Source organism: Glandiceps talaboti, chromosome 7 (assembly GCF_964340395.1).
Source record: "Glandiceps talaboti chromosome 7, keGlaTala1.1, whole genome shotgun sequence".
NCBI classification, from domain to species: domain Eukaryota; kingdom Metazoa; phylum Hemichordata; class Enteropneusta; family Spengelidae; genus Glandiceps; species Glandiceps talaboti.
The window spans coordinates 23947725-23964135 of record NC_135555.1 but is presented as its reverse complement, the minus strand read 5'-3'; the positions used below and the strand labels follow the sequence as shown (position 1 = coordinate 23964135).

Genomic DNA, 16411 nt, shown 5'->3' with positions numbered 1-16411 from the left:
AAATGTCATAGATGCAACCTATCTACAAGTATATGGATATATCACAACTTGTATAACAGGGTTATTATAGTATAACAGTGCACTTTAATACTACCAAGATGTTGTCTCTGTCAGCTGCAAATTTTACGGATCTTAAAGTTAACTTGACAACATCCTGGTAGAGTAACATGTGGGTTGATGGTAAATAGTTGCTCGTCATCTTCAGTTGTTTGATTTATCATGGTCACGGTGTACAATTAAAAATAATATTGTCATATTGTCAACCTTTACTTGGATCATTGAATGTGATGTTTGTTTTAACATGTTCGACATGGTCACAATATTGAAGCAAAGACTTCAAAGATGACGATGCCGATGGTTTTTATTTGTTTTACTCATATTTAGCAACGTTTCTTAGCGTTTTTCCAATAAATAAAATAGCAAAGGTAGTAAGTACTAGGATAAAAAAAAGTAAAATGGTGTATAAAAACGTTAGAATATGAAAACGGGTAATACAGGTAATAAAGCTTATTTATTCTAAACAAGCGTCTTAAGCTCTCCCTCCCCCCTCTTTCTCCCCCCTCTCTCTCTCTCTCTCTCTCTCTCTCTCTCTCTCTCTCTCTCTCTCTCTCTCTCTCTCTCTCTCTCTCTCTCTCTCTCTCTCTCTCTCTCTCTCTCTCTCCCTCCCTCCCTCCCCTCTCTCTCTCTCTCTCTCTCTCTCTCTCTCTCTCTCTCTCTCTCTCTCTCTCTCTCTCTCTCTCTCTCTCTCTCTCTCTCTCTCTCTCTCTCTCCCCCCCCTGGAATCTTGAATTGTCATTTGCATATCGATTGTGTGTATTAAAAAAAGGAAATTGTTTACTTGAATCCATTTATGTGGTAATATACTAATTTTAGTGTGTCCTCTCCTTCACATGAAAGGTTATGCATTAATTGAAGCATACGGTGCAATAGTCTTCTACTTCATTGAAAGCCAGTGGACGTTACTGATGTGTACGCATGGATGATGGAAAATCGATATGGTAGATTTCTGTAGGCCTAAAAAGTTGTGTGGTTCAATTTTAGAATATATTTTGTTGTGATTTTTTGGGTGTCTAGTTGTGTTTTCCGATGTTTTCCATACGGTCTCTGTGTTATTGGTTTCTTCTCATCAGATGTACAGCCATTACAGATTGGAAGAACAGTTTTATATTGTCTTTTTAAATTGATGTCAGTTTCCACATCCACTATTTCACAATTTTGGTGATTTTATTTTTTCTCGAATACGAACTTTAGAGTCTTTAGTCTATCCACTGCTTTAGTACATATCTTCCACACGTCACTGGCTTCTGATTTAGTTAGGTTGTCCTGCCACCTGTAGATGCTGTTTTCATCTATAACACCTATGTAGGGAACTTGAAAAACTCCACTTCTGGTAGCTTGTAATAGTTGATGTTCCATCGATGGTGGTAGAGGCATCCCTAGAAGGGCAAGCATATGACATTTACTGAGATCTGAAACGTTAGATTACGTCCTTTGTAGGAAAAAAGGTATCATAAAAGGGTATTCATGAATGGATGAAATCAATCTTTCTTTAGGGAGCCTTCAGTATCTACAAGGGAGGAGGGTAGGGGTAATTAGAACGGGGTCACCTTTTACAAATAGGTTCTCGGGGAGGGCTATATTTTAGAAAATGGGATTGGTGGAGGGTCACAGTTTACTTTGACTCATTGTATTGCCTAACATTGCATTATTTTGGGGGTCTCGTCATCCCATTGCTGCCACCGGTTCCAAATCCCATTGCTGCCATTCAGGTTAGGGTTAGGGTTAGGGTTAGGTACCATAATATAAGCCTATCAAATTGCTGCGGGCAGCCATGAATTAATTGACAGTTGTGGTGTGGGTTTCACAGGTGTAAAACGGAAGGAGTGATGTTTTGAATAGGGCCACTTCTTAGCACGATGGAATCGGGGAGGGTCATATTTTAAGAAATATTCGGTGCCTAATTTCCCCTGGGACGCCCCCTGTGAATACTGAAGATCCGCGCTCAAGATAAACTTATGGGAAAGGGAAATGTATAGTACCAATTCATACATTTGGGTTAAAATGTCTATTTTACATCCACGTCGAATGTGGGTGTACGTGTTTGTGTAACTGCACACACGATAAAACAAATCAAATTGAGTTGGTTCAACACCCAAAAAACAGCGCCCCCAACAACGATCATGATTTCAACCTGTTTCTGTAGTACTTATGGTAAATATCAATTATTGCTATTTTAACTATTTTCAGTGAATATATCGTGGTTGTGTGATCAAAAAATTATACTACAGTTACAACTAGTACAGTAACTGTTTTAACATGGTGACAGATTCCAAACCAAGCTTTCGCTCAAGATTTAAACTTGCCACTACACTACCTACAGATAATTATTGACCATTAATTAACAGATATAATGTCTTTTCAAAAGTAACCAATTGACCAATTTTCAGTGAATGTATCTTGGTTATTAAAAAAAGAAATGTCTGAGCTGGAACTAGTGCAGGTTTACTTAATGAGTTTTTATATTATCTCTCATCTGTTCAATTTTAATAGAGATATAGCAAAACAAAGTGAGTGAGGTGGTGAGTGAGTGAGTGAGTGAGTGAGTGAGTGAGTGAGCGAGCGAGCGAGCGAGTGAGTGAGTGAGTGAGTGAGTGAGTGAGTGAGTGAGTGGGTGGGTGGGTGAGTGGGTGGGTGGGTGAGTGAATGGGTGGTGGGGAGTGTTGTAATTTTATTTACCTGTAAAGTTGTATACCCTCTTGATTATCGTTGATGGTCTTCTGATTATTTCTTCCCAAGAAATAATCTCAATATTTTCAGTCTTCACATTTTGAAAATACTGCAAAGCTTTTAAAGTATAGGATAGCCATAAACGAGCAAGTATTTTATGAAAATCGGGTTCGGTTGCCATCTTTTGAAGCATATCAGAAGATTGAATGTTAAAACCCGATAGATATATTTGCCTCAATGAGGCTAGATTTCGGTACTGGAACAATGCCCTCACATTTACAACCCAATTTCTAGGATCACACACAATATAAACGACACGGAGAGACGATCCAAATCTATCATGTAACCTCGACATCCACATTGTCCAATTGGCATCATCGTAGTTAATTACTTGGAGAGCGTTAGGGAATTTTTCAGCGTGTCTGCACAACATATCTCTGTCGTACGTTCTATAGTTCTTGTCTTTTGCACTTAGGAAGGATGAGTTTAAAATTTCCCTTAGATATTTAAGAGGAGGAGTTTCATACACTTGTCCTCTAGGAAATCTTTTACTTGTAGTTACCTGAGTTAAACTCTCATTACATCTATCAGCAATAACGGTTTTGTGTTCTAACACTTGTGTCAGCCACGATGCAAGTAAATCATCTTTTACTGCAGATTTTCTCGGAGAATGGAGTGAGTCATTCTTTATTGATTGACGATGGTTGACATAATCATCTGTTAAAAGCTGCATATATACAAAATCTGGGTTGTGGATAAACATTTGACTAACAACTTCAGTCCCAGAAAAGGGCAGAGCAGTTATAATAATCTTTTGAAGCTGTTTAAGCAATGATAGTGATGTAATAGTAGCTGCTCTAGTATCTGATCGGTTTTCAGTTCGAGACTGTAACACTCGTTGGTAACTCATTATCGGTTCATGATATTGCGACATGTGCACATAAATGACAAACAGTACAGCCATTAGTATGGCACATAAAAGATAATTGAACATAAGAAAGTTACGATTTGTGAAACGAGCGCCATAGATCCCCTTTCTCTTCAGATTCAATTTTCTTATCAAAGCTATGACACCGCCAACAAGTAGAGCATATTTAATGGTCCTCGTGATGGTCGGCTCCATTCCAGAACTGTCATCATCCATATTCCGCTTTTGCAGTGTTTTGCTATAGCTATCCTTTATATATGTGCCTGTCTTTCTGTCAGAATTCTTACCAAGGGTGTACTGCTTCATACTTTTCAAGCTAGCATATCCAGGAAACCCCAATTCTCTTGCTCGGATCAATGGATTATTATAAGTTGTAACAACGGTCGCCTTGTGTGTGGCCTTGTCGGTACGTAGTAAGATATCCACAGAATCTTCTCTGAGCTCTAGAAACTCAAGATTTTGCACTTTTAATTTTGGTGACGAAAATGCATATACAATCCTGGTTTTCTTTCGTAAACTAAAAGTTATATTGACAAAGTTAGTAGAACGATTGGTATAGGCGGACCAGTACTGCTTAGATTGAAGTTGGTATTCCTGCTTTTCACTATCTGCCTGCCAATACACATTGTATCGTTCGTTATCAATGGTTACTTGGGCATTCGCTTGTAGGAAATCATCTGAATTCTCTCGGATAGTTTCATGGAAAGGATTGTCTTTGTTATGAAAATAAGCACTACACATTTTCACATTACTGTAATCTTTTAATTCAACATGATCAAGAACGAGGAGCAGGTCGGAATTAATCAGGAGAATATTACGATAAACACTTTTCAATCCGAGTGTTGAATCATAAGAATCAACAGCCTCTCCACTAATATGAAGTCCTTTAGCTGTCAGTTTTGCAGTTATGATCTCGCCTCCATTGTTCCTGACATTTGGTTCATTCCATGTTAGCCATTTTGAGCACTCTCCTAGTTGTCCTACCCACGGTCCTAAGCAAGAATTCACGTTCTTATCACCTGCTACACTAAACATCAACACATTGTTTAGAAACGAATATTTTGGACTATACAGCGAGTCCGTGATGAAAAGTTTACCGTTTGGTGCAAATATAAGCATATTTTGGTCAGGATGTTCATGGCCGGGGTTAAAGCTGCTCCAACCTCTGACCCAGGTTTTATACATACCTTGGTTCACAACATCAAAGACAGCTTGTCCATGCATCTTCCCTGACTTGAAAGCTAAGAAGGTGGGGTAATGGTTAGAGATCCCCGGTCCAGCATCAGTATATGTGACGACACCCCAATCGTTGAACACATGAAGATGTGGCTGTTTGTATTGGGAGGGGCTCTTAGCTATTAAGCTTGAGTTATACCAAAGAAATTCGGTGTGGAGAGTGCACCATTTCTCAGAAGATGTAGCTTCGGATACTGCCTCATACATGCCAGTCTTTCGATTACCTCTGATGTGGTTCGCTAACCAATTTCCATATCCTGTCCTCATGACGTATGTATCTAAGAATCTCAACTGACTTTCTGGTCCGTAGCCCCAATCAAAATGGGCATCAGCAACGCCTATTGTTCGTTGAAATCCAGGAAATACAGTACAGTAATAATACCAGAAATGGTTTCTAAACCAAACGTCACCCATGTGGTTAATTTCCCAGTGTCGTCGTGCTAGGTATGCATACTGGGTTAATGATCGTGAAGTATATGATGTGTAATGCACCCCTTCTGTCAGAGACCCATCAACAACCTGATTCAAAAGAAACATGGTCTTTTCCAATTGGGCAATTGCACGGTCCAACCATGCCATTGACGTAGTCACGTTTTGCTCTTTCAGAACCAATGCTCCATGAAGGATTGACACATATATTGTCACCACATGATTTTGAAGATAAGAGTGACCCCACCAACGATACATTGATTGTTTGTAAAAAACTTCAGTTTCATTTAGAATTCGCTGCAGATAGTCTTGTCTTCTATTCTCGTCCAAATAAATATATAAAAAATCGTAAGCAGACGCAAAACCTGTCAGCGTATGTGAGACTGGTAGAACACTGTCAGGCGTATCGGTTGCATACCAACTGGTTAATTTACAAAGTCGGTCCATGTACAATAAACTAAATTCCAGAGCTCTCTCATTTTCTGGATGTAGCAAACAGTAAAATGCTAACGGTGCCAAATTATTTCCGTACCTTTCGATCAAAAATGATGGTCTAGTGAACTGTTCGTTTGTTGATGGTGGCAGGTAATATATTTGGTCTGCAAGCATTGTCCGCACAGACTCCTCTAGTAACATATCGATGTTCCGATGAGTTGTTACTGCTTTTCTACGTAGATCATTTACGTCCCTAATACCGAAATAAAGGGATGGTTGTGCGGACGTAATTGTCGAGGATACGACGATTGACAACACGAAAATAACGTAAGCCATTGGTCTAGAATTCATGGAAATGGTCGGAATAGTAAAGTGGTGATAACACAACGTAGATATGTCTTATTGCCTGTCTGTCTGCTTTCTACCATGAACAGCAATACCAATCTAATCATAACATCCAATATCCATGAAGTTAGTCAACAACAAATATTATATATGAAGCTTGATTGATGAATACAACAGTGTCATAAAAGGACGTTAGTCAGTCGTGTTGAAGTTAATAATAAAACATACCAAAATTATTCTATGAATAATAAGTGGTTGTCAACTCTATGGACGAAGAATACAGTCACAGCGATCACTTGAACATGTACAATTCCTATACCAATATCAAGAATTAGATGACAGACAGCTCGGGACGGGATACTTCACTAGAACTAGTAGAATTATGTTGGTGTGCATGAACTCCATTTTCTTGCGCTGGATGATGGAAACAAAAGTCTCTGTGTACGCCGGTGTTTCCTTTAATACAGCGGCAGAGGGTCATTTAGATATTAACATATATAAACGAATTATGTACAGAGTACACATAGTACTGTGTGTCTGTAGCCCAAATGTCATCTGCATAATACTATTAATTCAAAAGCCAAAATGTTATTGAAAATTAAAACAAAAGAAATACCGGGTATTTGAATATCACGTCAATTCGTCACCGTTTTCAATAAATAGTGATGTAAGGATACCATTGAATACTGAATAGACCCATTGGTTCAGATTAACTCACAATGCAAATGTCATGCGTTGATATCAAAGGTACCAGCATTAAATGCCTTCCACGTTGTAAGTTTCAGTGATGAACAAATAAATAATGACAAATATTTGTCGACGGTATTTGTCGACGGCGGGTCGACAAATGCAGTATGGTTTTAATATGTTAACCTGGTTACATTTTGGTCTGTATAATAGGTGTTTGTTGTTGTTTTTTCAATGACACTGTAAGTGATGTCAATATAAATACAGCAGGAAATTACGATTTCAAAAATCTAAAACGTTAACTCAGCCACATGTAGTCAATGTTTTCTTCTGATCAAATTTTAAATTTATAACTTAAGGTACGTAATTCCGATAAATAGTCTCTAAAAGTCGTGCTGAAAATTGTCCTCGACAACCTATGTCCGATCCCTGGCTTTCCTGTAGTGTAGGTCTTTGAGAGTAGAATGCGTTTTTCATACTTGTTTCCACGTGTGCCATGTCGAATATTTTTTCGTGCGCATGAGTTTAGTGTAATTTATCCCAAACAGGTTACAAAAAGATTATCTCGATTGGGTTAATTATCCCGAACTAGTTAAATGCATGTGAGCACATACATACATACATACATACATACATACATACATACATACATACATACATACATACATACATACACACATACATACACACACATGTATACGTACGTACATACATACATACATACATGCATACATACATACATACATACATACATACATACATACATACACACACACACATACACACACACACATACACATACATACATACATACATACATACATACATACATACATACATACATACATACGTTACATACATACATACATACATACATACATGCATGCATGCATGCATGCATGCATACATACATACATACATACATACATACATACATACATACATACATACATACATACATACTTACACACATACATACACACATACATACATACACACATACATACATACATACATACATACATACATACATACATACATACATACATACATACATACATACATACATACATACATACATATACATACACAGAAATGAAGGTGCTCGTCGGAAACTGGGAGAGAAGGACACAAAGAGGAGATCAACAGAAAGAGAAAAGAGGCAGAGACGTGTAGAAATCTAATAAGGAGAAACCATGTATAGAAACAGTACTATGAGCACACTCATATATATTTAGTGACTACTGTGATTTAGTAATGCACAGGGGATGTAGTTCATTTGATGGAAGAGCAGACGGATTATCTATAATAAGTTATATTAGGAGAATGATTATCACTTTCAAACAAATATAGTGACACAGGTGTCATTCATAAACTCAACGAACGCTCTGTACATCAGCAAACTTGAATACGGTAAGATCTTTCTCTCTCTTCGAAATTTAGAAAGCGTGAAGGGATACGGAGCTAAAAAATATAGGCTACAATAAGTCTTTGTAAATGTTAATGATTATATAAGGCCTAAAACAATTGTATGGTTCCGATTACACTCAATTTTAGAATGGATGGTAGGTACATTTTTTATTCTATTTTTGCGTGTGTGTGTCTAGTTCAGGTAGCTCTGTTTCCCGTTGTTTTCTATATGGTCTGTGTTATTGGTTTCTTCTCATCATATCTACAGCCATTACATATTGGAAGAACAGATTTATATTGTCTTTTAAGTTTATGTCAGTTTCCGCATCCACTATTTCTCGCGAGATTTCATAATTTTCGCGATTTCTTTTTCTCGAATACGTAAAAAGAAAAGTTTAGGGTCGGCAGTGAAAAGAAAAACTAGGAGTGGTCGGGTAATAGGATTCAAACAATTGTCTTTATTTTAGGCCAATTTGTTCAAAGTGCAAAATTTATAGATAACTTGACAACTAGACTACGTTGTATTGTGTGTAATTTACTTTAACCACCTGTGCTGTTATTTGAATCGTTGTAGTCAAAATACATAACAGGTTATCGTCTACCTTGACTATAATTTTATATATCCTCATCATGACGATGTATGATTTTTATTAATCTGTCTGTCAATTGGTATTATCTTTCCTAAGAAGTTCTTTCAGGAAACTTTGAACTCACCTTTATGGTAATTACTCACTAAAACGGTGTTAGAGTGTTTTTAGTTTGAATTGACATGTTGTGGAAGTAATGTTAAAATATGTATGTTTTAAATATGCAAATTTAGTGTTAGTTTCGAATATAAATGGAAAGCGGGATGTGAACAAATGTTAGAAAAGCGACGAGCTGTTGCAAAAAACAACAGCTGCTATGGTCTTAATATTATCTTTCAAACATACGTATTTGTTCATATGGTTCAATCTGTGTGAATTGTATACTGATCTATCACGTAATCTATTTTAATCCTGTATGTTAATATTTTACCATTGTCTTAGCTTAGCTTTACAGGATATAAGCTATCACTTAGAAACGTGACTTTTATTGCATGCATTCATTTCCTGTTGTATTCCAGATCCGAAACTATGGTTTCTCGACTAATCTTCGCTGTTTTGGTGGCTACTTCAATGTCCGCCCAACTATGTACGTAAGAATGTATACGTGTTGTTCATATATTTAACATGTTATTTTACTTTTCTATTATTAAGGCCAGGGATGAAATGTCTTCGAACACCATAAGGTGGTGTTTATCTTGATTTGTGTATTTCAAACCTGGTACCATAAATTACAATTCTTGGATAAATCTTGTACATACCCTTCCTTCAACCCTCTGGTGTAAATTGAAATAGAAACGAATAGGAAAGTTTTGTAAGGGCGAACTTAGAATTCTGTAAAACTGGTTTTTTTTTTAGTTTTGAAAATGACAATTTCTGAATAGTATACACAATTAGATATAATCCACAATCTTCATTCAGTTAAGGCAAATACGAATGGAATGGAGTGAAATATGAGGAATGACATGCAAACCCCTAAGTCATGAGTATTTTCTCTCAGAATGAAGAAAGTATTGGAGAATAATAAATTTATATCCAGACAAACATAATTTATGAAAAAAAACGGGAAAAGCATTGGTGGCTTTGAATGTTTTGACTCGTACTCATATTTGTAACTTGTACTCACCTTAGGGGCGAGATCAATGTAAATTAAAAAACTAAATTATTTTACTTTGGGGTGGGGGGGGGGGGTTGAGCCATTTTAGTTCTCATCCTACAAAATCGATTTTACTTTTAATGGATGTGTTTTGTATCCCTATATACAAATATTCCTTTTACAAATGTCAAATTGAGAAATGGAAGAATTATTGGTGTAGTCAATGCATGGCAGTAAAATAAAGTGGCAGCAAAAGAACTTATTTACTCACTACATACTGGTTTTATATTCACAGCATTACATACTACTACATACTGATTTGAATTGATTGTGTGGTTTGAGGCCATTTTCAGTTATAAGGGGGTCGGGTGTTAGTTTTTTATCCTACATTGAACTATCGATCTCGTCAAAATGGGGGTACCGGTATAAATCCTGGGTGGTTTGTGTGGCGGGGGAGGTGTGTGTGTGTGTATATGTGTGTGTGTGTGTGTGTGTGTGTTTGTTTTTTTTTAGTTGGAAGCGTTCAACCATGCTGAAAATGGCCTGCTGTTTTAAAGCATGACATGATATGGGAAGTGAATGTGAACACACCATTAATAGAGTGCCTTCGTTAGGTTGTTACCAGTTCTTTCCAGGCCATTAAGATGTCCCATACAAATACAAAAAAAATCATACAAATACAAAAAAGAAAGACAGAATGCATATTAAACAAGCAACTATCTTGTACTCTACATGACAATCCTTTAATTTCTAAATGAAGATATTAATTTTGCTTTCATAGAATTTTAATTTTCATCGACATATTTTATAAGTTACTAATATATACACCTACGCCGTTAGAAACTACAGCTGTTCCATCAAAGTCATAAAAGGTTTATATTGGTAACTGCCTGGACGTGATTATGTTTTCTTTATGTACATTTGATTGTGGGTTGGCACAACTCCCTTTTGTTGTTTTTTGGCGTGAAAAGAGGAAACAGATCTAAAGCAATTGAGATTAGTGCTAATACTTTCAGTCGACAGATTCATACACAGATGACATTCACAATAATCGCATTCCTTAGTGAGGAGTGACACGCACGCACGCACGCACGTACTCACGCATGCACATAGACAGACAGACAGACAGGCAAGCAGACAGACATTGTCTTAAAAGACATGTTGTATCTATATATTTCACACATAAAAACTAATAGACACGGCACTACCTTCCATAGAGGCGAAACTGTTGAATTGCTAGGAGCACCTGTAGAAGTAGAATAGTGAGACATATCAATAAACTAACACATTTAGATGATGTTGATGAGCTCGAGAGCATTAAATTTAAAATGTCCCTGATGCCTCTATTGGCATGAAATGAAATGGTGTAACAAATATGTATACATCACATGTAATTGCCACGGATAAAATCAAATGCTTAATAGACTATTAAGCAACCATCAAGGGCTTGTTCATAAATTTAAATTAAAAACCAGTTGTCTTACCTAACTATCAAACACCTAGTCAGTGAAAAATATGCATTATTCGGAGAACCTGGTAATATTTCATTTGAAATGGAACATAGTAATACAATTAATATTAATGATGATTATGATGAAAATGATATCTTTATTCATGATGGATATTATATTATTCACCATTACATTATATTATTGGTCGATATTATATTATTCTCCATTACATTATATTATATTATTGGTGGATATTATATTATTCTCCATTACATTATATTATTGGTGGATATCATATTATTCACCAGTATATTATATTATTGGTGGATATTATATTATTCACCATTACATTATATTATATTATTGGTGGATATTATATTATTCTCCATTACATTATATTATTGGTCGATATTATATTATTCTCCATTACATTATATTATATTATTGGTGGATATTATATTATTCTCCATTACATTATATTATTGGTGGATATCATATTATTCACCAGTATATTATATTATTGGTGGATATTATATTATTCACCATTACATTATATTATATTATTGGTGGATATTATATTATTCTCCATTACATTATATTATTGGTCGATATTATATTATTCTCCATTACATTATATTATATTATTGGTGGATATTATATTATTCTCCATTACATTATATTATTGGTGGATATTATATTATTCTCCATTATATTATATTATTGGTGGATATTATATTATTCTCCATTATATTATATTATTTGTGGATATTATATTATTCTCCATTATATTATATTATTGGTGGATATTATATTATTCTCCATTATAATACTATTGGTGGATATTATATTATTCTCCATTATATTATATTATTGGTGGATATTATATTATTCTCCATTATATTATATTATTGGTGGATATTATATTATTCTCCATTATATTATATTATTGGTGGATATTATATTATTCACCATTACATTATATTATTGGTGGATATTATATTATTCACCATTATATTATATTATTGGTGGATATTATATTATTCTCCATTACATTATATTATTGATGGATATTATATTATTCACCATTACATTATATTATTGGTGGATATTATATTATTCTCCATTACATTATATTATTGATGGATATTATATTATTCACCATTACATTATATTATTGGTGGATATTATATTATTCACCATTACATTATATTATTGATGGATATTATATTATTCACCATTACATTATATTATTGATGGATATTATATTATTCACCATTACATTATATTATTGATGGATATTATATTATTCTCCATTACATTATATTATTGATGGATATTATATTATTCACCATTACATTATATTATTGGTGGATATTATATTATTCTCCATTACATTATGTTATTGGTGGATATTATATTACTCTCCATTATATTATATTATTGGTGGATATTATATTATTCTCCATTACATTATATTATTGGTGGATATCATATTATTCACCAGTATATTATATTATTGGTGGATATTATATTATTCTCCATTATATTATATTATTGGTGGATATTATATTATTCTCCATTATATTATATTATTGGTGGATATTATATTATTCTCCATTATATTATATTATTGGTGGATATTATATTATTCTCCATTATATTATATTATTGGTGGATATTATATTATTCTCCATTATATTATATTATTGGTGGATATTATATTATTCTCCATTACATTATATTATTGGTGGATATCATATTATTCACCAGTATATTATATTATTGGTGGATATTATATTATTCTCCATTATATTATATTATTGGTGGATATTATATTATTCTCCATTATATTATATTATTCTCCATTATATTATATTATTCTCCATTATATTATATTATTGGTGGATATTATATTATATTATTCGCCATTATGTAAGAGCCCCAGGTACTTTGGTCTTATTTTCTTTTTTAAATAATGACAACGATATAAGTTGGTGTGTCCCCTGTTAAAACTAATAATCAATGATAAATGAACAGTTCAAACTGCCAGAAAAAAAAAGATTCAAATTATAAGCAACTTTTAACATATACTAGAAGCAGGGTATGTGAAGCAGATATACCAGCTGTTATTAAGAGGTTTGTAATAAACCATTAGAATTTAAATCAAAGTATGTAACTCCTTTAGAAATATCATTGTGAAAAATACAAAGTAAACAACAACAAAAAAGTAGCAAAACCCTCTCCTCTTCGTGTAACTTTGTTACTGTTCATTTTTTTATTGTTGCCTTGTGCTGGCTCATAGTGTTAACACAGGATGCTAAAGTTGTAGTACAATGATATAGGAGTACCTGTCCTTGTTAGTTTCATTGATTTGGTATTGGTAAAGAGTTATTGTCCTCATTTCTTTTGCTGCCTATTCAAATACTACAATGGGAACAGATGGCTTAGTAAACAGTAAATACATTTTAACCTTTTACCTTCCACAATGCATAGACTGTGTGACTCACAGATGTCGAGTACTGAGGAAAGAAACTTGTGTCTGACTAATAGATTAGGCCTACTGATCGAACACAAATTGAAAATGATTTAAAACTGCCACCTTTATAGTGAAGGAAATTGTCATACATAAAAATAATCTTTTTGCATGTATATTTGCAATATAAGGAAATGATAAAAATACGTTCTAACAATGTGTTTCTTTGTCGCTAAATGCTGGGTAAGGGCCCCATGGGGTGGTACAGGGTCTACTGTGGTTCAATAGGGTTGTTTGAGATAGAGTCTTCAAAGGTAGTATGGGGGGGGGGTCAGAGATGCTACGTTATATACAAAAAATGCCAATAAACCGTAATCATTATACTACTAACAGGAGTGCAACACTTATATGTAATAATAAGTAAATTCGTCAACGTTTTGAATGAAAATGCTTTATCATGGTGGAGGTAATCACACTACCATAAATACACACACGTATGTATTATGTGCAGATACAGCTTGTACCTACCATGTCACGTTTTACATAACAATATCTTATCAAATGTTGGAACGTAAAATGTACATTCTCGCAAACCAGAGCTGATATTTGTTCCGTGACAGTTCGTCTACCTTTTCTTACGTGCGTATATGGACGATGTAGTAAAAGAGACCGTGGTTTTACGACGATCAAAATGTATACATTATATTGTCTTGATTATATGCCATGCAGTCCACACCAATAATGTATTCTGTAATGTTCAATAGTTGCTACAAAGGTTTCTCGCTCCACAACAAATATAATAAGCTTTATGTGTCACAGAAGTACGGGTTTTTGTTAGAGTTACAATAGGTATTTGAAAGAATACTTCCAATTGCATCGGGCTTATATGCCACCTTCAACAAAATCTATATTGCGATATATATATATATATATATATATATATATATATATATATATATATATATATATATATATATATATATATATATATATATATATATATATATATATATATATATATATAACTCGGTGAGTGTCAATTTGCTAGTCTGATGCGCGATCATCAGACAAACTGTTGTCTGATGATCGCGCAATGCGTGAAACTCCGAGTTACAACCAAGAAAGAGTTCCAGTACTACCAAAACTATATATATATATATATATATATATATATATATATATATATATATATATATATATATATATATATATATATAGTGTTCCTTAAAAGATATGTGTTATAAATTTATTATATTTTTATTGTAAATATATGTTATGTATATATTGTAAATATGAGTTATGTATTTGTTGTACATATGTGTTATGTATTTATTGTAAATATGAGTTATATTGTTATTGTAAATATATGTTATGTATTTATTGTAAATATATGTTATGTATTTATTGTAAATATATGTTACGTATATATTGTAAATATGTGTTATACATGTATATTTATTGTAAATATGAGTTATGTGTTTATTGTAAATATGAGTTATATAGTTATTTTCCATACAACCATATAGCAAATGGTAAACAGTTGTTGGACACCAATGGTAATGACGAGTTTGCCTGTCCGACTGGTAGCCCTCAATCTATAAAATCTAAACATGTATGTGATGGAATCATTAATTGTGCTGATGGCTATGACGAGGACCAGACTAGAGGCACTCACTGTACCGTGGAATTACAGGAAGGTATGACTTCAATACGACAATATTGTTGCATAGTGGATCAAATTTGTACTGGAACAGTAGATAGTCGTTTGTATTTAAACTTAGGTTGTTAGGGTTATTACCGGTTAGCCTCCCTAACAGTAACATGATTTGTTAGATGACAAATTTCTACCTGTCTTTTATGCAAATTAACCCTTACATTAAACGAAATGTAATGCATGACAAACCAGATTTAAACTGAATCCCTTCCGTAGATTTTCATTCCTATACACAATAATTGTTGGAATGCAACAGAACATATGCAATTAGTTATGTGTATACTCTTTACCAATTAAATTGAATTTGAAAGCGCAATTTTAAGATATAGCCTAATTACTGACAGTCGTTAATTATGTCTCATTAAAACTAAAAGGTGCATCAAGTTGTTTTCATAACATGTATGATTAGTTATGTTTGAGGTTTGTACCAAATTATATTGTTATTAGGCTATATCTTAAGAACGCATACTGCAAATTCAACTGAAAATCATTGATTATGCAAATTGATCATTACTATTCATGGATATCTATCAAAGCCTAAGCATTTCCAGCCATTACCCTAAAGTATATGTGCACCAAATTTCATTTGAATTGAGCCAACCGTTTTTGAGGAAACGATTAGACAGAAAGGCAGGCAGACAGACAGACAGACAGACAGACAGACAGACAGACAGACACACACACACACACACACACACACACACACACACACACACACACACACACACACACACTTTTCATCTCTAATATATCACCTTCCTTACAGAAGGTAATAAAAGTGGTACTTTATGATACATATGGTTGTGACGTTGTTTCTAAACTTATATAGAGTTTCTTAGTTGTTCACATACTAGGACACCTCATATCATCTTTTATAGACTCATCTTTTATAGAGT

At 33.9% G+C, this 16411-nt stretch overlaps 2 protein-coding genes across 2 annotated transcripts in view; one reads left to right on the top strand and one right to left on the bottom strand.

The window, feature by feature from the left end:
- Positions 1-1224: 1224 nt before the first annotated feature.
- Positions 1225-6091, bottom strand: LOC144438118 (dermatan-sulfate epimerase-like protein). The gene is made up of 2 exons (XM_078127147.1): positions 2737-6091; positions 1225-1436 (listed from the first exon to the last, which is right to left on the bottom strand). The coding sequence occupies exons 1-2, from the start codon at positions 6089-6091 to the stop codon at positions 1225-1227; spliced, it is 3567 nt and encodes a 1188-aa protein (XP_077983273.1).
- Positions 6092-8134: 2043 nt separating this feature from the next.
- The window catches only part of LOC144437803 (CD320 antigen-like), a 9885-nt gene continuing 1608 nt past the window's right edge, over positions 8135-16411 (top strand). The window contains exons 1-3 of the mRNA XM_078126827.1: positions 8135-8200; positions 9303-9370; positions 15328-15498. Coding sequence (XP_077982953.1) covers positions 9313-9370; positions 15328-15498 — 229 coding nt within the window. The 5' untranslated portion in view covers positions 8135-8200; positions 9303-9312. The remainder of the gene's footprint in view (positions 8201-9302; positions 9371-15327; positions 15499-16411) is intronic.